Source organism: Anarhichas minor, unplaced genomic scaffold (assembly GCF_050575085.1).
Source record: "Anarhichas minor isolate MPS153535 unplaced genomic scaffold, ASM5057508v1 ptg000016l, whole genome shotgun sequence".
Taxonomy (NCBI): Eukaryota; Metazoa; Chordata; class Actinopteri; order Perciformes; family Anarhichadidae; genus Anarhichas; species Anarhichas minor.
The window spans coordinates 4,090,749-4,114,161 of record NW_027466462.1 but is presented as its reverse complement, the minus strand read 5'-3'; the positions used below and the strand labels follow the sequence as shown (position 1 = coordinate 4,114,161).

Genomic DNA, 23,413 nt, shown 5'->3' with positions numbered 1-23,413 from the left:
AAATTGCAATTGTATAAACTGGACAATTTAAGTTACTGCAGTGTTTGTTGGCCCGGACAAAACATGACACACAAATGATGTTTAACATTTCTGCAGACGGAGGTTCATTTTCTAAAAACTTAGAGGATTTTGACTCTATTCGCAGCGTTCTCCTTTACAGGTCAGTAAAGTATGATTGCTTTTATTTTAAAGCATGCTGGTGTTTGGTCGGAGGTGCAGAAGTTTGCTAAATACCGGAGGGGATTTTTAAAAAAAAAAGCCTCGTGCAAGTCTGCAGGGAGGTGGAGAGAAAGGGGGCAACAAAACAAAAGTGTAAATGTGCTTTTATTTTGAAATTCAGTGGACGAAGGCACCCAATGGTCCTTTATTTTATTTAATATCATGTCGGTGTTTATTTCCAAACGGTTACACTTTAATAAAATGTCCCTGTAACTATAATATGAGCGGGTATGTGGTGTTGTCTGTGTGGTTGCTGCATTATTTAACGTGGACGAGAGTCTCGTGCTGCCAGGTAGCAAGAAGAGTCACCCAAAGTTTCTGCGTTGTTATGGGCAACTGCGCCGGCCACCAATCAGATGGACCCGTTCTCGCCACGTGACCACACGGTCATCGGCGCTTCTTCCAACATGGCGAGCGAGCGTCGCCGGCCGTTTCTTTGGATGCTTTTTTAAAGTTAAACTTTTAGCTGCGAACTCCGGAAATAATAAACACGTCGCGTGAACAAAATGGCCTTTGCGAACGCGCGCACGTGTACCGAAGAAACTCTGTGTAGCGGTCGGGAGGAAGAAGATGGTGGCGAGCACGACGCCGACCGCGACTCCACATCATCGAGTGTCAACAGCTCCGACTACTCTGAGTAAGAAGATAGTTTGACTCCGCGCGACTAGTAAACAAACAAACCCTCTCCGCACGTGCATGTGGTAATGTGAGACCACGTGGAGCTACTGAAGGTTGTGCGTGAGATAAAGTCGAACTGGAAACGTTTGTGCTGTAACTTGACACTTAAAACAGTCACTATGATGGTGTACGTTGCCGATATAAAACGCTTTCGATTCATCCAGTTTATTACACATTTAATGCGTTTTTAAATATAAGTGCTTCTAAATGTCAGGCAGTGTCATCCCATCCACTCTCTCTCCTTGTGCTTTTCATAGCTTTTTAGGGAGTGTTCTCAATTTGGGAGGTAAACCTTAAATAATTGTATGCTGCTTGTCATCCTCAGTAGATTGATGGATAGCAGTCCAAGCTGCTACCGCAGGTTTAAAAAGAGAGAAACCAAAAATATCTCCTTTTTAGTCCCACCCTTTTGGTCAACCATGTGATTACGCTTTAAAAACAACAACATATAGTAGTTTTTACTGTAGGCTTATAAACACATGCAATAACTGATACTGTAAAAGTAAATAACAAAAGAAAAAAACTGTATTTGACTCAGTTTTGGGATACAAGTTTGGTACAAAAAATGCCCCAACAGCTTAAACTGTGCTAAATAATAAATGATTATTAATGTGGATACGATGGCAAGTAGAGGCATTTATTGTACATGTCAGCCTTATCACTATCTCAAGACAACCAAAATGTCAAATGATATCTAGTCACGTATCTTTATATTGATTGTCAGTGCATCTCTCCTCCTAGTCTGATACCACTGTGTCCTCTCCTCCTAGTCTTGTACCACTGTGTCCTCTCCTCCTAGTCTTGTACCACTGTGCTTTTGACACTAGGTGTCTATTTTTGTTCCCCTCAGTGACCTGGAACCAGAATGGCTTGATGACATCCAGAAGAATGGTGAGCTCTTCTACCTGGAGCTGAGTGAGGGCGAAGAGGAGGCCGCGTTGGCCCAAGCCGCCGCCGCCAGCCAAGGTGTGTCCACCAATCACGTTCGCTTCAGCGAGGAGGAGGCCGAGATCATCACCGAGCAAAACAAGAAGCAGCGATGCGGGTCGAGGACGAAAGGTGAGCCCGCGCTGACGAGGTTGGCCAGGATCCTGAGGAGAAAACGCCGGCCATCTCAGCGCAGAGGAGGAGGGAAGGATGGAGGTAAAGACAACTCGACTTCATCTCCTCCGGCATCCATCCTTAAGAACCAGCCGGGTCAAAGGCAGGGGGTGACGGTTCAGCAGCAGCAGCTGAAGGAAGTGTGCGTCTACCTCAACCCTAAACGTCTTGGAGGTTCCTCGACACCTCTGTCTGACGGCGGAGGCCTTCTGGAAGCTCTGCTGGGGGTGGTGCATCGCCCGTCCTGGAGCAGAGGAAACACTGCAGTGGTCAGCCAGGAGGAGAGACTGACTGTTCATGGACTAATACCCAACAGCCCGGCCATCAAATGTGGCCAAATTCTGATCGGTAAGACTATAAATCCAACAGTTAGCTCGTATTTACTATCATACAAATCTACAAAATATCAGTTTCTTTACTTGTGTCAGCGGCCATTTTAAATACGTCACAGTATTTTCTATACAGTTTTGAAAAGGCACGTGAAGCCCTATAATACAAAAAAGTATATTCCGTCTAAGTGTAACTTTCAGCACATAGTTTCGTAGAGTGAATGAAACTCTTAAGTGCCGGTCTGGTTCTGTAAAAGTATCTAATCTGTGTTTGAACGCTGGGTTTCTCTGAAGTGATTTATTTTGTTCTATCCAACGATCGGACAGCTTTCACTAGCAGACGGAGGAACTCACCACAAACGACTGCCCACATGAGTTACTGTTTAGAGAAGCCGTTATGCAGCCCGGCTCCATGCTCGAACAATTAAAGTGGTTAAATACCTGAAATAGCTCTGTTACTGAGACGGGGGTCAGGTGAAGCTCTTAAATGGCCTTTTAGTGGGTCTACTCAGCCAGGTGCACGGGTCAGCAGCACATCGCCAGTTATACAATCAATCAAATTATTCTAAGTAATGTTACTGACAATATAAGCTTTCTGTGATTTTTTTACAAACCCACATTTAATGTAAGTTCATGGTTAAATGTACACCAATAATTACATTGACTAGCATTACTTATTTGCTATATTGTGTTTGGCCTAGTTGAGCTATCGATGTCTGTCCTGCGTGTTCAGGTGACGTGCTTGTAGCGGTGGACGATGTGGACGTGACCTCTGAAAACATCGAGAGGGTTCTGTCCTGCATCCCAGGACCAACACAGGTCAGTGTTAGTGGTTTCCTTTAGTATCGATATTGATCAATACTGGGAGCTCCTTTTTAAAAAATTTGTAACGCCGCATTTATGTCTTTAGGATCCGGGCTCATCACAAACCAGGACGGTACAAATAGACGTTAAGTTACTTTTGGCTTTGTCAAAGCTGCTAAAATGTGAATAGTCACAAAGTCACTGCTGTTTAAAATTAGAGAAATTATCCGTCAAAAAAAAATCCATAGTCTGTGCCTCAGTCGTGCAGTTTCACCCAAAAAGCAGACCATCAAAAAGCAGGAATTTGCAAATGACAGAGTGCGTCTGGGTGGACGGCGGATAGATGCGACTGCGGTGTGACTATTTTTTTTTTTTCCCGTGGCCACAGGAAGCTGTTGTGGGATTTGGAAGCTCAGCTGATTAGAAGATGTAGTCGGAAACTAAATTACATTCAAGGGAAAGAGCGACGGAAGATTTCTTTTGGGGGGGGAAATACAAGTTTCCTGTCTCAGAAAACTGGAAATAGAGTTGTGTTGGTGACAGAATGATTGTTTTGTGTGCTTGTGTGTGTGTTGGAGGATGGTTTGTCTGTGTGCCAGCCCTCCCAGATGTTACGCAGACGGTACTTATTATGTTCCGAGGAAGAAATATTAGTATCAACGTTAGTCCACCATGCCCTCTGCTAACCCTCGTAGCCGAACAAGCCTCAGTTACTCCCTCGCTCGAGTGCGTGTGTCCACCTATAATGACTGACATCAACGGGCTGGAATTCCAGTGAGAGCACACTCCAGTCTAACCACATCCTTGTTATTTATGATGAGAGAAAGTGCTGCAGTTAGCCCACTCAGCCTCTTTACCCAGTGACTTCTCAAATTTAGGCCTTTGCCCATTTGAAAGTTTTCACCCGTTTTTCTCCTCGTCTGAATCTGATTCCCTCAGCTCAATCTAATCAAAGCCTTTTCTCGCATCCTGCGTGAATTCAAAAAATATTTACCTCTCGAGTGAACTAGTCAGAGTCACCAATTTGAAAGGTACGTCACATGGTTGTTCCACCACTGCTCTGCTCTTCTTTAATAATACCCCTAAAATCGTCTAAAATGGCGGGCAGCCCAGATGCAGGCGCCCGCCGGGGCGGCGGGTGGCCTGTGGTTACTGCTGACAGACCTTGGAGGGTTCTGGGAGTGATCGCTGCATTAGAAAAATACAGTTTCAACATTTTTTGACCGGGGAATACGATCCCTTCTTTCCTCTTCAACATATTTGGTAGGCACCGTATGATCGAGGACTACCCACGTTTGTTGGAAAGTAATGACCACAACACCTCATTTATTTCTTGGAGCATACCAAATGGCTTTTCTTAGGTTAGTTACAGACTCGGAACAATGCTCGGGTTAGGACCAGGACCTCCACAGTTCTGCCTTCTTCTGCTGTTTTATCCCCTAAATGTCTCCATAAGAGAAAACTCCACAGACCTACTGTATTGTCTTTATAGGACATTCCCCTTGTGTCAGGGTTACGTGGCGTTATTCCTTCTAGAAATAAAACCTACAACAAACCCAAATGCAGTGATGGTTGCTGGTTCAGATTAGAGATGCTGACCTCATTACGTGGATCGTGCATTGCTGCTGTTTTTTCCACATCTGGACTCTGGTTCTGATATCCTTGAATCACTGACAGGTTTCAGCCCAGTCAGCACAATGTGTATTGGTATGCCACAGTAGCGTTTCTACAATGTACATTGTTTTTCGTTGTTAGAGAAATGTGTTTGCATCAATTATGTGCAAGTTTAAACAATAATAATGCGTGGGATGTAGTTCCAGTAGCAGTATACTGGGTCATTTGTGATGTATGGTATCTGAATTTGTGAGTTCTTTGCCGACACACTTTCTCTACTACGGGGACTTTCTAGGAATGGAAGTATAGAATGGAGAAGTGGCGTATGGAAAGTAATAAAAATAGATTCTGCATGAACGAGAGAAGATAGGCTGTCTCGTTGTCCTGCCACTGTGTCTTTGAGTAGCAGACGTCTGGTTATAATTAGTCAAACACACACACACACACACACGGATCCCTGTTATTTGTTATGCTGCGGTGAGGTCTGGCTGTTGCTGTCATTTTCTCTCTTGACAGTCACCGTCCTGCTATTCGCTTTTCAGCCTTTTCCTGAATCAATGTGTAATGATTGAAGTTTTTGGCAGCACGGCACACGAGCACATGAGCACTGTTAAAATGTCTTGCCAAGTATAATCATGCGGGTCCATAGTGGCTGATTTTAGAAATGAATGAACTCTGAGAAGGACTGGTAGGCAGGCTGATGCAATGAAATTACATAACAGAATAAATGTCCTTATTTTTCTCCTCTCCTCCTCCAGGTGAGGCTGACGTTGGAGACGGTGGCTCAGGGCGACGGCGGCAGTGCGAGCGACACTTCATCGGACCGTAAGACGAAGGCCTCGTCTCCTCCAGTCAGCCAGCTGGTGCGTCTGCTGTGGGGAGAGGACACCGCCGAACTTCAGATGTCCATAGGACACATCCCGCACGTTGTCATGTACCTCTCACTGAAACTGGACTCGGCATCACTGCAGGAAGAGGTCAGTTTGTGTAAAATGTGTGATGAAACACGTGTGGGTATTTAAACCACATCTGAGCCATTTTGACCAAAAGTCTCAGGAAATTAAGTGACCACTGCACGCAATTTTACTTGCCGCAATAAAGCGACAACAATAGTTCCATTGAGATTGAAGTCAGATGTCGAGCAGCAGAGAGAGAGACATTTAAAACGCTAGAAATGCAGTCCGAGGTCATAAAATATCCTCTGACTCCTTTATGGTTAATGTTGGACTCAAAACAAAGAGCTTTGAAACAAAACGCTGTGTTTGCTGTGGAGAAGTAGAGTGTATTTGATCAGTCAGCAACATTCAATGCTGGAAACCCCACTCCAAAGCTCCTGCAAGTTATAAATAATTTATAGTTTCTCTTATAGTGCACGTCATAATTTGTAGAAGTTTATACCGATCCCCACCAGCAGGGTGCTGCAGAGCCGTCTCTGTGGCGCAATTGGTTAGCGCGTTCGGCTGTTAACCGAAAGGTTGGTGGTTCAAGCCCACCCAGGGACGTTCAGTTTTTGTTTTTAAATAAAAGATAACGTCGTGTAAATAAGTAACTTGGTGTCCGTGATCAGGGGTAAGGGTCAGATAAACCAGGAGCAAGAGTGTAACTGCTTTCTTTGCATTTAAACAGGCAAAATGTAGAAAGGTTCACAGAGTTCCTCGGTGGAAACGGGCTTGTTATTAAAGAGCAACGAGGAGGGAGCTTTGAAAGGAGCAAGCCTCTTGTGCAGTCGGTGCTGACGGTGGAAAAACAAAAGCTAAATATCGCCATTAAATTTAACATAACTAGAACTGACCGTTGTTGAGCTCTAAACCCTGGATGGCCACATGTTTTTCCATCGCTTTGGAAAGATAGTGGGTCTCTGGGAAACCTGATCATGACTTTGTGGTCAATAGCACACCGACTCAGAGCAGCCATAAAAAAAGCTGTATTTAAAGCATTGAAGGGTTCTGATAATTGAGTGTTAAGAATGACCTCAGGTGTGCAGGAAATCCCCAAGTCCAGGAATGGAAAGCTTCCCTTGAATTGATCTGACGTGAGTCAGACTCTCTCAGTAAACTACTGCTCTGGACGGTTTCCAACGCCTGCGGGTGCCACTGACCGAAAAAACAGAGAGAACGGTGAGAAGTTAAGGCGCTCTGCCCCGAGCAAACCTGTCAATAAATGTTCTGTCACTTTAATGCTGTGAACGTTATGCTCTTGTTCTACACTGAATCCACACGTCCCTTTGGCTGTAGTGCAGCAGTTTATTAACAAAATAATATATCCTTTTTTTTTTATTGGATCCATGCACAGGGCGGTGTTTCATATATTTTTTTATATTCACTTGTATTCAAGTGTTAATCCCACAGTGCGTGTTTTCTTGCAAACGACACTCATTTCCTGGCCGACACCTCCTCCACTGTAACCACATTTTCCCCGTGGACGTCGATTGGCAGGTTTATATTTTCTTTATGGTTGTACTTTACGGTCTGCAATTCCAGTTTGTGTGTCTGCTCGCCAGATTTTCTTTCTTTCTTGACCAGCGGTGCAGAGTGCTGGGTTGTCTGTCATTTATTTTCTAAATGACAGTGTCGTGTATGAACGTCGACTTTGATTTTTCTTTAGTCCTTTGATTGCTGGGTAGCAGAAGTTGGAGAGGTTCAGCGGTGGTATTTTTGAGTCTCGGCTGTGTGAGGATTTTGTGATCCGAGCCTTTTTTTGCTTGTGTGTGTACAGACGCGATGTAACTGGTTGTTCGTCTTGTTTCTTTGTCCTGGTTGGCAAGCCTACAAGGACTCGGTTCATTAATCTTTTTTATCCCCTCACTCCTCTCAGCGGCTCTTATCCGCCCTGTTTCCTTTAAAGTTTCCAGCATGCCAGGGCGAATACTAATGTCCCCAAAGATTCACTGAATCTGCCCGGAGCACTCCCTCGTCTCTTGTGAAGTGCTTGTGTTTCGTCCGGGGATAAAGACTAATCACAACATAGTTTGGTTGAACACTATTTGAAAGTGCGTGCAGTAGTTTCCAGAAGAGCAACTGAGAGTTTCTGTGAGCTTCAGTCAAATTCCTGTATTTCCTGAATCTGCTTCTCTTTACTCTGGAAAGTCAAACATGTAAAATCATCATCTTGAAAGTGGCATCTTTGTGTGAAAATGGGTTGGGCAGTACAACTAAAACACTGATGAGGTGACAGAATAAACATCCAGTGGTTCATGTGTTGATCTTTGCTTTCCATAATTCAGAGGAGACACATTTTGGTGACTGCAGCAGCGGACAGCAGATATTTCACATTTTGATGTGACATTTTTCTGTTGAGAGACTCACCAGAGTGGTTTCCTTCTGCTGGATACATCATTGTCATGACACAGTTAACCAGATATTCATATGTGTGTGTTTGTGTCTGCAGGAGGAGATCTTGTACCAGTACCCCGTGTCTGAGGCGTCCGGCCAGCTGAAAGGAGTGAGAGGCATCTTCCTCACTCTGTGTGACATGCTGGAGAACGTCACAGGAGGGCAAATTCTCAGGTAAGGGAAGTTACTTGTGGAGGATTTAATCACCAATTTAGTTACCAACCAGATGCTTTGATTCCAACTGGTTCTTGATGAAATCCGAATATGTTCTTCCTGAAAACATAAAAAAATAATGAAAGAATCCTATTTCAAGATCTGTGAGCCTATGGGGATGTCGTCAAATGTCTTGTTTTGTCCGACCAAATGTCCAAAACCAAAAGATATTCAATCTACATCTATGTAAAACAGTGATTTCTAACAGATTTTTGACCATGATGATGCTCCTATACTTCCATATAATAGCTTGAATAGACCATACTAGTTGTATATACGACACCATTGATACTGTAAACTGTTATCTTTTCTCAAAATCAAGTCCACATTGTCTCTAAACCCTTTGACTCTGTCAGATGTAGTGCTGGTTCTTTCAGTGCAGAGTTACGGGAATGTTTCCATCCTTTTTTCATCTCTTCCTCCCTCTGCTATTAACAAAGTACTGGCACAAGGAAGGGTGCCGTGTAAAGGCAGATATTGTTTTTTTTTATAATTGGCCTTTCATGTAAAACAAATATGAGGAATCAAAATGAATGTGGTGATGATAAATTCCCAAAATATTTTTATTGTAGCGCCCTCAAATTCCTAACTTTTCTGCCAGTTAGGAATGTTGGATGTTTTGAATATCAACACAAGCCTGGAAAAAAAAAAAGGTTTGGCGACTGGATGTTAAGAACGTAACAGTGAGGTTGTATTTACTGTATGTTAACGGCATCGTCCTCGTTGTTTTGTTCCATTTGTCACTTTGTTCTTTTGTCTCCCCTTTAGTTCTTCTCTCCTGCTCGGGAAGCAGCTGGTTCATGTGGGCTACTGGAAGGAAAGCAACAACCTGTTGGTCATCGGTCTTCCTGCTGAGAGGTAGAGGGAGGCAGCATCAAACACGCATGCTGCACTTATTATTATTACACTGTGCGGTAGCCCCGCCTCCACCACATTTGCAGAGAAACAGACAACGCAGGCATCACCCGAAAAAACAAATTGTCAAGAGATCATTTTTAACAATCAAGGTGCCGATGTTGGTGCGGTGATAAATTCTCTGAGCAGGACATGTGCCCGAGAAATTAACTATTATTTGTTGAGGAGGAAACGTATTTAAGAGCACAATCTGTAAAAACAATTTAAACGTTCACATGTGCTTCTTTTCGTCCTTTGTTGGCAGGAGGAATACCTTTTTAAGGAGCATGTGGTTGTTCATGAGATGAGTCATATTCCCCAAACCTTTCACTTTTAGTCATCAAGTCAACCTGATCAATCATCGTCTCGGTTGACAAATATTCCCATTCATGCTTAAAAAGCACAGAGATTGATTTTTGAGAAACACCCACGCGTAGAAAAAAACAACACTTGTAAATGTTTTTGCTTCACGGCTCCTGGCAGTTAGTCCAAATATTTGATAAGATCTGCTGAAGTTTATTCACGTCTGTGTTTGACATTTTTCCGTTTCGCTCAAGGGTTCCACTGCTGTATTTGCAGACGGTGGTGGGAGACGTGGTCCGGACTCTCAAAGTGATGTACGGCTCCTTAGACAAGTGAGTCGCTCTTTGCTTTCCTGTGCTCCTGCTGAGAGAGCTGGTTGAAACTTATATTGCTGAAAAATAAAAGATAATGTGTTTCACCAATTCAAAGCAAAGGTTTTCCAGCTGGATTTTACACAAAGCCTTCATTGTCTCACTCTCTTAACTCCCTTTTCTTTGCTCTCAAATATCTTTCTTCCATTTCTTTATTCTTGAAATGTAATCATTGTTCTCTAGTTCTAGTTGTCATTACGCCTATTTTTTAAATCTTCTTTGTGTCCTCCGCAGTGCGTTCTGTAAGGTGGACCATGCTCCCAGGTTGGACCACTTCTTCTGCCTGTTCTTCCAGCAGCTCATCCAGCCGTCTCGCTTGAGGGACGGCTCCTCAGCGCCGGCCCCCGATGTCTCGGGGACCCTTTTTCTTGATGGACTGCCGGCGGTGCGATGGCTGACGCTGCCTCCGGAAATCAAGGTGTGTGTGTGTGTGTGTGAGTGAGTGAGTGAGTGAGTGAGTGAGTGAGTGAGAGGACTGGGACAAGAACATTTGTAGATCAATATTAGTCCTCTACACTGATGTCCCCACCATGTAGCAAAAACGTGTGTGTGTGTGTAAAGACTGGGACAATAACATTATTTATAGATCAATATTAGTCTTGGAGCATAAGTACGGTAATAACAGATATTTCAATATCATCTTGTCCACGTTTCCTCAACAATTGAAGCTATGGCGCCCTCTAGTGTCCACTGTTGAACATTACATGAAATGAAAATTGTCCATGAATATATGGAATGAATGCAGGAGCAAAGACTCAAGAAGACTACCAAAAATTTGGACATACGAAAAATAAAACGTATAGTATTTTTGTCATGATAATAATTAAATGCTGTTAAGCTTATATTTCATTTTCTCTGTCCCCAGATGGAGGTGGATACTGTTCTCTCTGATTTTGAGTCTTCTGATTTTGGAGAAATGGTGAGAAAACACCTCAGTACTGCTGTCTTGAAGCATGGATCTACTTTTTCAAAGTATGTCACCTGTTAGGGATGGACAATTGTCTTGAAAGAAAATAGCCAATTACAAATAAGTGTTGTTAGGCTAAAGAGTCACATCAGTGGTTCATGTTGCGTTGTGACCCCCGAAGATACATGTCAGCTAAGCAGCTTTCTGTCTTCTAGCCTCAACGGGGGAGAGGAGAAGGTTAGACTATTTTTAGACGTGTGTGTGGGGGGGGGGGTCTGGTTAAACAGCTGAGACAAAATTAGAGAGCAGGATTATTGATGCAGGAGCTAGTTAAGTAAAGTCGATGGTCATTTAACAACTTGAGTTTTCAAATTATCATCATGGCAAGCTTTGTTAAGTATTCTTATATCTTTGGTTCATTGTTATCAAGTTTTATTCCTAAAATAATAGAGATGACAACCAGTTGAATACAGACATTCATTCATTCACAATTTAATTGAATTGGTCAAACTTAAAACAATCTTCCTCCAAAGTCTGTGTATATGTTTACTGTTTTGTATTTTTATCTTTGTCCTTTCACAGTCCGAGGACTTTTTTGGCCTGAGGCGTCTGTATGTAATTCTTGGCTCCTGTTTGTTCTACAAGGTAGGAATCCCAATGAAGAGAAACACACACAGGCCTCAGTGCCGCCAGCCGTATCATATTTATATCCTCCCCTGATGGTACCACACTGTCTGGACAACAATAGAAGACCCAGCTGACAGAATATGACCTTTCATCTTTGTATTTTGAAAATGTATTTTAACGTTTTTACTACATCATCCACATGCTCACCGTCCAGTCCTACCTGATTGCCAACCACCTGCCTAAAGAGGACCTGCTGGATGTGTGCCTGTACTGCCAGCACTACTGCCTGCTGCCGCTGGCGTCTGAGCAGCGGGTGGGTCAGCTGGTCATCTGGAGGGAGGTGTTTCCCCAGCAGAGAGCTAACGGCAGCAGCACAGTACCGGGCTACAGCCAGCCTCAAGGACGTCACTTCCTCCTCATAGTGGGATTGGTATGGAGACGAATCACTGATTGATGGTTGTGTTTAACTTTGTTCTCGTCGTCATGTGCCCAGTATCTATTCATAGTATTATTTGTTTATCTTTGCTTGTATTTCTTTATCTCTCCACCTCAGAGGCACTTCATGCAGTGTGTGCTGTTGGAGGCAGGTGGCTGTGCTTCTGCAGCTTTGGGCTCTACAGGACCCGATTGTGTTTACGTAGATCAGGTGAACTTTAGTGAACTTTACAGAAAATTCCTAACATACCATACAAACACACTGGTCTTCTACTTGAACAAAAGCTAGTATGTCCTACTTGGTGGTTTAAGCTTTAGTTCCGCAACTGGGAGAAATGCTAATGTGCCAAGAATTCTGCGTCAGTAGCTCCTGGAACAATAAATTCTCCCCGTCGGGGAATCGAACCCCGGTCTTCCGCGTGACAGGCGGAGATACTGTCCACTATACTAACGAGGAGGGATAATGTCCATGAAGACAGACATGTCTTTTATATGGACAACATAGGACAATGACATACAAGCATTATGACTACATCTGACAATATTTTTTAATGTTAATCTCCCTGAGATCCTCCATTGTTCAAGTGGAGACACTGTCCACTATAGTAACGAGGAGGGACAATGTCCAAAAAGACAACCATGTCTTTTATATGGACAACATAGCGCAATGACATTAGGACTACATTAAACAATATTTATTAATGGTAAAGTGCAATGAATTCTCCCTGTCGGGGAATTGATCCCTGGTCTTCTGCTCAATCAACGGAAATACTGCCCACCATAATAACAAGGAAGGTCAATGTGCTAGATGACAACCTCTCCTTATAGAAGAAAATAATCTGTTGATCACTACAGTATAAAGGTACACTCTCTTACATCCTGGATCCAGGTGAAGGCCACCCTGCTGCAACTGGAGGTGTTGGAAGCAGGTATTGAGGAGCGTCTCAATGCTCCGCCTGCTCCCTGCCTGTCCTGTGCTGACTGGTTCCTTCCTGCTGCCACAGCCCGCGACCGCCTGGACAGCCTGGCCTCTTCCTCCCCCGTCTTCAGCAAGCTAGCAGGGGCTGTCAAAGGCTCCTCCTCCGGGTCCAGAGGCCGTAGTCTGTTTGGGGAGAAGGCCCGGAGGTCCAGCCCCCAGAGGAGCCTGTCTGACAGTGGGAGTGAGGGACAGATGGATGCTGGGTCAGGGTCTGTTTCATCAATGGCTCCAGGCCTCAGTCCACATTCCACCCCAGACTCAGGCAGGAAGAAGCTGGGGGGGCGTCGGGACTCGCTGGGATCTGGAGGGTCGGATGGGAGTGGAGGCAGCGGAGGCCTCTTCAAGGTACACTTGTAGTCTTTTATCAATTCTAATATTTGGTCCTGTTTGGTTCTTTTCTTTGTTAAACTGTTAGTTGGCAGGTTATCTAGAAAACTTAATACGGTGTGGAGATACTCGTGAGCCTCCGGCTGAGCGCTGCTGTGTTGGCGTTTTCCCCGGGGAATAAGATGGTTGCCTCTATGCGAGTTGCTGAGGATAGGTCTCTGACTGTTGTGCGTTTGGTCAAGGTGAACTGGGAACGTCTGGCTGAGGCCCCTGTCCGCGAGGACTTTAACTCCCACCTCCGGAAGAATTTCTCGTGCATCCCGGGGGAGGCTGTGGACATGGATTCCGAGTGGGCCATGTTCAGGGCCTCCATTGCTAGAAGCTGTGGTCGAAAAGGTAATCGGTGCCTGTCATGGCGGCAACCAGAGAACTCGCTGGTAGAAGGAGGCTGTCAAGTTGAAGAAGGAGGCCTTTGGGACTTGGCTGGCCCAGGGGTCTCTGGAAACAACAGACAGGTACCGGTTGGCCAGAAGAGCTGCAGCTGTGGCGGTTGCCGAGGCAAAAACCCGGGTGTGGGAGGAGTTTGTGGAGACCATGGAGAAGGACTTTCGGTTGTTCTGGCAAACCGTTAGACGACTCAGAAAGGGAAAGCAGGGCTTGTCTCAGGCTGTGTTCAGCAGGGGAGGAGAACTGCGAACCCGGACTGGGGATATTGTCGAGCGGTGGAAAGAACACTGAGGAACTCCTGAACCCGACCAAAACGTCCTCCGTGGAGGAGGCCGAGCTTGAATACTCAGGGGGAAGACCCATCCATATGCTTGGCAGAGGTTGTTGAGGTGGTCAAAAAGCTCCTCAGTGGCAAGGCCCTGGGGGTGGATGAGATTCTCCCTGAGATGCTGAAGGCTCTGGACACTGTTGGGCTGTCTTGGCTGACACGTCTCTTCAGTGTCACGTGGAGGTCGGGGACAGTGCCTGTGGAGTGACAGACCGGGGTGGTGGTTCCCATTTTTAAAAAAGGGTGACCAGAGAGTGTGCTCAAATTATCGAGGTATCACACTGCTCAGCCTCCCTCGGAAAGTTAATTCCAGGGTGCTGGAAAGGAAGGTCCGACCGATTGTCGAACCTCGGCTTCAGGAGGAGCAATGCAGATTCTGTCCTGGCCGTAAAACAGTGGACCAGCTCTTTATCCTTGCAGGTCTGTTGGAGGGGTCATGGGAGTTTGCCCATCCAGTCTACATGTGTTTTGTGGACTTGGAGAAGGCTTACGACCATGTCCCTCTGGGAGTCCTCTTGGGGGTACTGCGGGAATACGGGGTACCTGGGTCGTTGCTACGAGCCATACGGTATGACCAAAGTGAGAGCTGTGTCCAGATACTTGGCACAAAGTCGAGCACATTGCCAGTGCGCGCTGGCCTCTACCAGGGCTGTCCCTTGTCACCAATCCTGTTTGTGATTTTCATGGACAGGATTTCAAGGCTTCGCCTGGGGGAGGACAGTGTCTGTTTTGGGGACCTCAGAATTGCATCCCTGCTTTTGGCAGATGATGTGGTTCTATTGGCTCCTTCAGAACGTGACATTCAGCACGCATTGGGGCGGTTTGCAGCCCAGTGTGAAGCGGTCGGGATGAAAATCAGTACCTCCAAGTCTGAGGCCATGGTTCTCAGCCGGAAAATGGTGGATTGCACCCTCCGGGTTGGGAGTACTGAGGTGGATCTGATCATGATGCCTCCTGGACGTCTCCCTTTAGAAGTTTTCTGTCCAACTGGTAAGAGGCCCCGGAGTAGACCCAGAACACGCTGGAGAGATTACATATCTCGTCTGGCCTGGGAACGCCTCAGGGTTTCCCAGGAGGAGCAAGAAAGCGTTGCTGCAAAGTCTGCTGACCCGGCCCCAGATAACCGAAAGTGGAAAGATGGATAGATGGTATTGTCATGTTTTGTCTTATGCTTTTTGCATTCTTCGACATCAGATTCCCAGAATGAAGCACCCAAACCCATTCTACCTAGGCACCCTAAAGAAGACCCTGACTGAAAGGGAGACAGAGGAGATGTACAACACCATGAAGTGGGTGATGGGAAATAATAATTTTCTTTCATTCTAACTGCATGTATAATTAATGTTGGCTAGAACTAAAAACCTACATTTTCTTATTGTGACAGACTGACTTCAGGTGCAGAGAACACCTTGTTCCACTATGTCTTGATGGAAACGGTTCAGGGGATCTTCATCGCTCCGACTCACAGAGAGGTGGCTCAGCTCAGCGGCTCCATCCACCCACAGCTCATCCGCAACTTCCACCACTGCTGCCTCTCCATACGGGCCGCATTCCAGCAGAGCCTGCCAGCCAGGGTGAGTCAGAGTTAAATGAATATGGTCTCAACCTCATCCCTTATCTCACCTAACGACACAGTTAACACTAATCATGCTAAACAGCTTGAGATAGCAAAGTAGATGTGTTGAATTTAAGGCAACCTGAAGTCACACCAAGACCAGCTTCTGTGAGTCTCAAGTCAAAAGAAGAATTTTCAGTGTAGTTAAAGCCAGGCCAAAACTTGTGGTACAACTATCAATTATTTATGAATGCTTCTCGAGCAATAAATAACCCCCGTCGGGGAATCCAACCCTGGTGTTCTGCATGCAGTGTGCTGTGCTTCTCCAGCTTTGTGCTATCCAGGACCTGATTGTGTTTACGTAGATCAGGTGAACCTTGTTGAACCGTAATGTAAATTCCAAACATACCATACAAACACACTGATCCTCTACATGACAAAAGCTAGTAAGTCCTTCTTTTGTCTTCTGGTTTAAGCTTTACTTCTGCAACCATGAGAAATGCTAATGTGCTGAAGAACACTGCGTCATTGGCTCCTCGGGCAATAAATTCTCCCCGTCGGGGAATCGAACCCCGGTCTTCCGCGTGACAGGCGGAGATACTGTCCACTATACTAACGAGGATGGATGATGTCCATGAAGACAGACATGTCTTTTATATGGACAACAAAGGACAATGACATACAAGCATTGGGACCATATCTAACAGTATTTATTCTCCCAATCTCCCTGAGATCCTACAATGTTCCCTTTAAATCCAGAGGTGACAAACAGAGGTTTTTCTGTCCCCGTCCTTGGACTTTGGAATGACATACCTGAGGACATCAGGGCAGCAAACTGAATTTCCTGATAAATCACTTTTAAAAACTCACTTTTTCAAATTAGCTCTTTTTTGTTTGTTTTAATGTTTCAGTGTAGTCTATATGTCCATCCGTCCCTTTGTCCACTTCTGCAACCAGGAGAACTGATAAAAGAAACATGGTTAGTGGTAAAGTTGCTTCTTGGTGCAATGGATTCTCCCTGTCGGGGAATCGAACCCTGGTCTGTAGAGGTGCAACGGATCACAAAACTCACAGTTTGGATCGTATCGCGTTTTTTCAGTCACTGATCGGATCATTTTTCGGATCGGCAAAGGGGGGGGGGGGGGGTTGACAAATATAACTTTGCTTTCCATTTATTCATTAAATAACTTCAAGAACACTTAAAGCAAAGAACTTAGGGCTATAGTCTTACATGAGACGTTAAACATTAGGACTACACTTTTTTATGTTTTTGGGTTGTCTATATGTCCGTATGTCATGGAGTGTAGTGTATGAGTGTGGAGGGGAGCAGTGTTGTGGGGAAGGGGGTGGAGGAAGGGCAATCTACAGGGGGTGCAGACAATGGAGGTTGCAGCAACAGGGAGGACTGGATGGGGGGAGGGGTGGATGACTGATCGAAACCCTCTTCTTTGCCTTGAGGAGGGGCTTTATTTCAGGAGCGATCCAAGGTTTGCAGTTGGAAAAACACCGTACAGTCCTGAGGGGTATGGTGTTCACACAGAAGTTGATGTAGTCTGTTATGCAGTGAGTGAGACTGTCAGTGTCCTCCCCATGGGCATCACTGAATACTTCCCACCCAGTAGAGTCAAAAGTCTTTCAGAGCCTACTCGGCATCTTTTTACAAGTATAAAAGTATAGATAGTAGATACAAGTATCTTGTTTTGCCAAACCAAAACACAAGATATCCAATTTACAACTTAAATCCCTAACATACCCTACAAACACATTAATCATCGACATGAAGATAAGGCTTGACCTACTTCTTTTGTCTTGTGGTTTTAGCTTTACTTCTGCACCCATGAGAAACGCTAATGTGCTCAAGAATAACAGCCTCAGTGGCTCCTCGGGCAATAAATTCTCCCCGTCGGGGAATCGAACCCCGGTCTTCCGCGTGACAGGCGGAGATACTGTCCACTATACTAACGAGGAGGGACACTGTCCAGTGGGACAGACATATTTTTAATATGGACAACATACGACAATGACATACAAGCATTATCACCATATCTAACAATATTTATTAATATTAATCTCCCTGAGATCCTCCATTGTTCCCTTTAAATCCAGAGGTGGCAAACAGAGGCTTTTCTGTCCCCGTCCCTGGACTTTGGAATGACATACCTGAGGACATCAGGGCAGCAAACTGAATTTCCTGATAAATCACTTTTAAAAACTCACTTTTTCAAATTAGCTCTTTTTTGTTTGTTTTAATGTTTCAGTGTAGTCTATATGTCCATCCGTCCCTTTGTCCATCTGGCCCTAAGAACGTCTACCCCATTGTCACGTAGAAAGTCGAATCTCGCCATGAGGGAAATTTTCAAAAATTCAAAAACGGTCATAGTATAGCACGTCGAAAAAAGTCTCAAACGGTCATAGAAAACGTCGAAAAAAGTTGATATTTTGGCTAATTATATGTAGGCTCTTACTGAATACTTCCCACACAGTAGAGTCAAAACAGTCTTTCAGAGCCTCATCTGCATCTTTTTACTTCTGCACCCATGAGAAATGTTAATGTGCTCAAGAATAACTGCCTCAGTGGCTCCTCGGGCAATAAATTCTCCCCGTCGGGGAATCGAACCCCGGTCTTCCGCGTGACAGGCGGAGATACTGTCCACTATACTAACGAGGAGGGACACTGTCCAGTGGGACAGACATATTTTTAATATGGACAACATACGACAATGACATACAACCACTATGACCATATCTAACAGTATTTATTAATATTAATCTCCCTAAGATCTTACATTGCTCCCTTTAAATCCAGAGGTGGCAAACAGAGGTTTTTCTGTCCCTGGACTTTGGAATGACATACCTGAGGACATCAGGGCAGCAAACTGAATTTCCTGATAAATCACTTTTAAAAACTCACTTTTTCAAATTAGCTCTTTTTTGTTTGTTTTAATGTTTCAGTGTAGTCTATATGTCCATCCGTCCCTTTGTCCATCTGGCCCTAAGAACGTCTACCCCATTGTCACGTAGAAAGTCGAATCTCGCCATGAGGGAATTTTTTTTAATATTATACTACTACACTTCATGCATGTCATCCGTTACTGGATTTAAATGAATGGCTCCGACTGATTTAAATGCAAGAATAAAGAAAAGAAGAAGAGAATACATCTTCTGGTTAATTAAAAAAATGTATGGCATGCAATAATTTGAAATGTTTTATTTCATACAGATGGTATATTTATGACATGTCATAAAGTCATAGTATAGTATGCGATTCAAAAATAATATAAAATAGTATAGTCAAAATGTTCCTGAGGTCGGCCATGCTTTGAGAAGCATCGACTCTCCTCCGTCACCATTCATGGAGAAAGAACCTTCTCTACATCGATGCTTTTAATGAATCAACTGATTGCATCGTGTTGTTTCCTCTCCTGCAGGGCCGTCGGGATGCAGACCGGCCTCAGGGCGGTGGTTGGGGTCTGGGTCCCGTGAAGGAACACGGGGTCCTGTTTCAGTGTAAACCTGAGAACTGGACCGACCAGAGGAAGCCTGCTCCCACCATGACTTACTGGGTCATCGGGTTCGTCAGCTTTCACTATTTTTATCCACAAACTGCACCGTTCTCTGCTAAGTCCGAGCCTTTTCCTCATGTGCCAATCTTGTTTTTCCAGACGGATGTTGCTCGAGCCCGTCCCTCAGGAGTTCTACGTGTGTTTCCATGACTCGGTGGCAGAAGTTCCCGTAGAGATGGCCTTCAGACTCTCCTTTGGCCTGGCCTTGTGATTACTACATCCGTGACAATGGACTCTCACACTACAACGTTTCTTCTTCTGTTCCACTCTCAGGAGAACAAATCAAACTGAGGCGCTTCTTGAAAGAACCCGAGAGCAGGAACTTTTACGATGGTTGTCGCAAATAGCAACTGCTTTTTTGGGCCTCATTGCTCACCATAGATGTGTGCAAGAGTCTGTGTGTAGATGGAAAGCCTCTCAGGTCATGAATACCTCAGACACTTTGGTGTAAACCTCTGCTTAGAGCAGTTAGCGGCTGTAAAGTTTACTAAGCTGGACCAATTAAAACTACGCACGAGTCTCCATGTAGAAGTACAAATAAGGTTGTGTTGATATTGTTACAATTTGTTACCTAATTTAAGATGTACAGTTTTGTATGGAATTTGAGTCATTTGTTACAAAATTGAGATTAAAGGAATACAGTTTCTCTTTTATTCTGTAACAACCTTCACACATCTCTAAACATAATTTTACATTATTGACAAAATGATAAATAAACCAAGGAAGTGGAAATAATGGTACTCTTTCTCCCAATTTAACAAAAATATGAATTTTATGTCTTCAAACGGACACTGCACAAATGGAAATCATAATTTCTTTGGTACTAAGGTTTCTAGTTCTGAACATTTAATAATGTACATAATTAAATTGTGCAGCCAGCGTCTCTGCTTGGAAAACCACTATTATGAATATGACAATGTAAAGTCCAAATTACACACATCTGTACAGTGTACATTTTATCAATACGACCACGTGGACGGTACCCACCTTCATCACAGCTCGGCGCAGTAACAAAACTACATTTGCGTCCATTTGTAATTTATTCGTCCCGTTAAAGTTCGAGCAGCAGGTTCCTCTTGTAACACTGGAGGCTGCAGAGAGGAACCCCGGTCTTTGAGCAGCAGTACTTCTTGAGGTTGGTGCAGCCGCTGACCCCGCAGTTCACCGGGGCTGCCGGTGGAGGACGGGGAGCCGTTGGTGCCGGCGGGGGGACCCCCGAGGGGAAGGAGACGGCAATGCCCTGGACGCAGTCGCTGTACCGGATCATGGGACACTGATTCAGCTTGGACTTCCTCTCTCGCATGCTTTTGATCTTGGCCTTGCTGGTTTTCGTCAGTCTCTCTATCGTCTGGTTCTTGCTGTCTTCCGCCTTCTTGGCCGCCTGCAGGCGTCTCTTCCGGGCTCGTTCCTCCCGCTTCTGCATCATCTCTGCGGTCATCTCTTTCTCCTTGTAGCCCATGGGCAGCTCCAGGAGAGGCTGGCTCTGCTGCTTGTGTAGCAGGGCTTTCTGTACACAAACACACAAACACACACTCAGGGATATATGATTATAGTGACATTATGGTGGACTGAAGTACATATGTCCTGCTTCCTCACCTGTCTGGCCGTGAGCAGAGACTCGTCCAACTCCTTCTTCAGCTCCCCGTTGTCGTCGAGCTCTCCCTTCTCCAGAGCGTCCAGCCACCGCTCCTCCTCGTCCTTAGGAACCCCCAGCATGCAGTCTGAGTCTATGTCTGGCATAGGGGATGTGGCCAGGTTACTGTCTTCATCTGATACAGAACAAACATGAATGTGCCGTTTAACCACGGCCAGAACATTGTCTCGACCATGCTACATTAAAAAACACTAATATGAAGTTAACTTGCATTCTTGATTTGAATGAAGGAGAATATTCATTTATCCATTAAAAATTATATTTAGCATTCAGGGGACGTTGTCTTTATTAATATAAATATGTACAACTATTAATCCATATTAGAGGTGTTTTAGACCGTGTTTAAGTTGTGATATAGTTAATGCTCTTAGATGTATTTTCCCTACTGTTCTAGGGCTCCATTCACTTCCAGACATCAGTGTTTTGCCATGTGACCACTCTAGATGAAATAAAGTTACCTCCGTGTGGACATGACTGGTACAGAGTGTTTTATGTCTCAGATTGTTGTGTTGGAAATAAAAAATTCAGTATGAACTGACTCAACTTGTTGAGACAGTGTAGACTAAATGAACGAGGGGTGAGAGCAGATAACGTTATCGATTGTTTACATCAGCTCCAACTACATTTAGAAACTCGGTTCTTTTAGATGTAATGAAGCCTTTAAGACCAGGAGAAGGGAACACTACACCTGATGAGGACAAAACACGTCCTGCGTGCCTGTTTCTTTAAAGACTTGCGATTAAATTCTTAAAAAGAAACTAGAAAATGGCTTGAGCGGATGTCTAACACTATATGAACTTACACATCCTAGATGTGGATTCAATTTAGTGAAATGATCTCTGTTGTAACCTCTGGTCACAGAAACCAATACTTTATCATTACTGCCTGTTCTGTTTGTTACATCTTAATATTACACTTAAGCCATGAACACAAACCAAAATGTGTCAATTTCTGCCCATTTTAACTTTACTTAATTCCGTGTTTTAAGTGAGCACATGCACTGTATTAGAGAGCAAACGTATTTACTTCATCAAAATAAATTTAAGAGCAGCAGATACAGAAATAGTTTCGAATATTAATTTGGATAAAAAATGATTTTCTCTGGCACATTTGGTTTTGTGGTCTTATTTTCTTTCAGTGTAACAGCTGGACAACTATGCATTCACTAATAGTTTGACCCATGAATCAAAATCGCAATAACAGAATATAACTTTTCATCAAGCTCCAGTGTAAAGTATCTCAGTATTAAACTATTGTAACTTACCCAGCCAGGCCCGATACTGCTCCAAAGGCACAGAGGGCTCATCATCGTCTTCATCGTCGTCATCATCGTCATCATCATCGACATTATTAATAATCATCAAGGGAGAGGGAGGACAAGCCACACCGGGATGCACGGTGAAGGTGGGAACGCTGTCACAGACAGGAAACAGAAGCGAGTGATTGTTGGTTTAGATGGAAATGAGCGCCGACACGAAGGTTCACGACCAAACGGACCACCTTCAGCGTCCCGCCTCACCTCTTGGTCCCCAGCGTCTGGCCTCCCAGTTTGATCTTGAGGCGGAGCTGTGGAGGAGGACGAGGAACCACGACGGGCTCCGGGAGCTCGGGGAAGCTGTGGTGCTTCCTCTTGTGCTTCTTGTGCTTCTTGTGTTTCCGTTTGTGAACGCTGTGCAGGCTGGAGCCGCCTTCACCTGCAGAGGACGAGAGGAAAGCAAGAAAGCAACACATGAATACAATAAACACTAGATGATGCGATACAGTTAATTTAGATTTACATGCATCAAACATATCTGTGTTTTCTCTCAGAGTGGATCTTTCAAATGTATGAGAGAACCAGTAATTCTGCCGTTTAAACAGGTGTTGACTCAACTGTATGTTGTGCAGTTAGTGATGATGTTAAACTGTATTATACAGGTGAGAGGTGTTTGTTATTCAGCCTACCCTCTAACCTGATACATACGGGGTGGACAAAATATTAGAAACACCTCTCAGCATAACTGCAATACAATAAAACAGCAACTACAACCTTCAAAACGACCATAAAGTTGAACCAACACATAAAACAGCTTCGACATTATAACATGAATGGAGGAATATACTCACCAAGGAACCTGGGGTGAATCATGTCTTTCCTTTTCCCCATTGAAACGACGACGGGGATGTAAAAGCCAAGAACAGGACCGTCAGTCTGCAGCTTCACGTTGCAGCAGACATCTCAACGTTATTTACCTGAGGAGAGAAACACACCTGTTATCTTAACACTGGATGCAGCGTTGATAAGGAAGGAACACGTGGATTTAAGAGCATGTTAATGTTCTGTATCTGGTGTGTTCGCTAAGCCATAACGGCTTATTTATGTTCTATATATTTAGTAAATGATACAGGTTGATTTGAACATGGCCGTTAGCTCCATGTTACCATATTTAGCTTCACGTTACCTTATTTAGCAGAGAGAGCGCTCACGTTCTCTAGCATGCACCCAACGCCTGAACAAAACTCCCATCGAATAAAAAGATTAACGTTGAAAGAAATAGACGCGACATAAACTGTAAATCTGAGGCAATTTTGAACTGTAACTGATTTCATATGAAGCTCTCGTTACACGGTTTGTCTTGAGTAGCTAGTTAGCTCGACTAAGCTAAGAAAACAACACGAAAGTTCTTCCGTTCGTCACTTCCGCTCATTTTTAGCCGTTACATTCGATTGACTGCCATCTAGTGGAGAACAAAT

The 23,413-nt window shown here is 44.4% G+C and overlaps 2 protein-coding genes and 5 non-coding genes across 8 annotated transcripts; 2 read left to right on the top strand and 5 right to left on the bottom strand.

Annotated features, from left to right (window-relative positions):
• The first annotated feature begins 632 nt into the window (after positions 1-632).
• On the top strand, positions 633-19,679 carry intu (inturned planar cell polarity protein). Its single transcript, XM_076092571.1, has 17 exons — positions 633-856; positions 1,748-2,346; positions 3,061-3,146; positions 5,504-5,722; positions 8,133-8,251; positions 9,059-9,148; positions 9,742-9,819; positions 10,093-10,276; positions 10,724-10,777; positions 11,348-11,410; positions 11,607-11,822; positions 11,946-12,038; positions 12,717-13,151; positions 15,103-15,197; positions 15,293-15,482; positions 18,892-19,034; positions 19,126-19,679. Exons 1-17 carry the CDS (start codon positions 726-728, stop codon positions 19,235-19,237), a joined length of 2,907 nt encoding a protein of 968 aa, XP_075948686.1. The 5' UTR covers positions 633-725; the 3' UTR covers positions 19,238-19,679.
• On the top strand, positions 6,174-6,247 carry trnan-guu (transfer RNA asparagine (anticodon GUU)). Its single transcript has one exon. It is a non-coding gene; the product is annotated as a tRNA-Asn (tRNA).
• On the bottom strand, positions 12,213-12,284 carry trnad-guc (transfer RNA aspartic acid (anticodon GUC)). Its single transcript has one exon. It is a non-coding gene; the product is annotated as a tRNA-Asp (tRNA).
• On the bottom strand, positions 16,014-16,085 carry trnad-guc (transfer RNA aspartic acid (anticodon GUC)). The gene has a single exon. It is a non-coding gene; the product is annotated as a tRNA-Asp (tRNA).
• trnad-guc (transfer RNA aspartic acid (anticodon GUC)) lies at positions 17,360-17,431 on the bottom strand. The gene has a single exon. It is a non-coding gene; the product is annotated as a tRNA-Asp (tRNA).
• On the bottom strand, positions 18,060-18,131 carry trnad-guc (transfer RNA aspartic acid (anticodon GUC)). The gene has a single exon. It is a non-coding gene; the product is annotated as a tRNA-Asp (tRNA).
• On the bottom strand, positions 19,664-23,346 carry ino80b (INO80 complex subunit B). 2 transcript variants are annotated; one of them, XM_076092570.1, is made up of 6 exons: positions 23,122-23,346; positions 22,787-22,912; positions 22,200-22,374; positions 21,945-22,093; positions 20,623-20,759; positions 19,664-20,533 (listed from the first exon to the last, which is right to left on the bottom strand). In XM_076092570.1, exons 2-6 carry the CDS (start codon positions 22,824-22,826, stop codon positions 20,078-20,080), a joined length of 957 nt encoding a protein of 318 aa, XP_075948685.1. In that variant the 5' UTR covers positions 22,827-22,912; positions 23,122-23,346; the 3' UTR covers positions 19,664-20,077. The 2 variants fall into 2 exon arrangements, with proteins under 2 accessions (XP_075948685.1, XP_075948684.1); XM_076092569.1 differs by having other exon boundaries at positions 20,623-20,795; positions 23,122-23,344.
• Positions 23,347-23,413: the final 67 nt, after the last annotated feature.

What these genes read in the sequence shown, in the direction of transcription:
- intu (XM_076092571.1), top strand. Translation starts at nt 726, where the DNA reads ATGGCCTTTGCGAACGCGCGCACGTGTACCGAAGAAACTCTGTGTAGC. An exon ending in CGCTGCCTCCGGAAATCAAG is followed by an intron (nt 10,277 to 10,723) that starts GTGTGTGTGTGT and finishes CTCTGTCCCCAG; the next exon opens with ATGGAGGTGGATACTGTTCT. An exon ending in AGCAGAGCCTGCCAGCCAGG is followed by an intron (nt 15,483 to 18,891) that starts GTGAGTCAGAGT and finishes CCTCTCCTGCAG; the next exon opens with GGCCGTCGGGATGCAGACCG.
- ino80b (XM_076092569.1), bottom strand. Translation starts at nt 22,826, where the DNA reads ATGGGGAAAAGGAAAGACATGATTCACCCCAGGTTCCTTG. An exon ending in GATTCACCCCAGGTTCCTTG is followed by an intron (nt 22,375 to 22,786) that starts GTGAGTATATTC and finishes CGTCCTCTGCAG; the next exon opens with GTGAAGGCGGCTCCAGCCTG. An exon ending in GCAGTATCGGGCCTGGCTGG is followed by an intron (nt 20,796 to 21,944) that starts GTAAGTTACAAT and finishes GTTCTGTATCAG; the next exon opens with ATGAAGACAGTAACCTGGCC.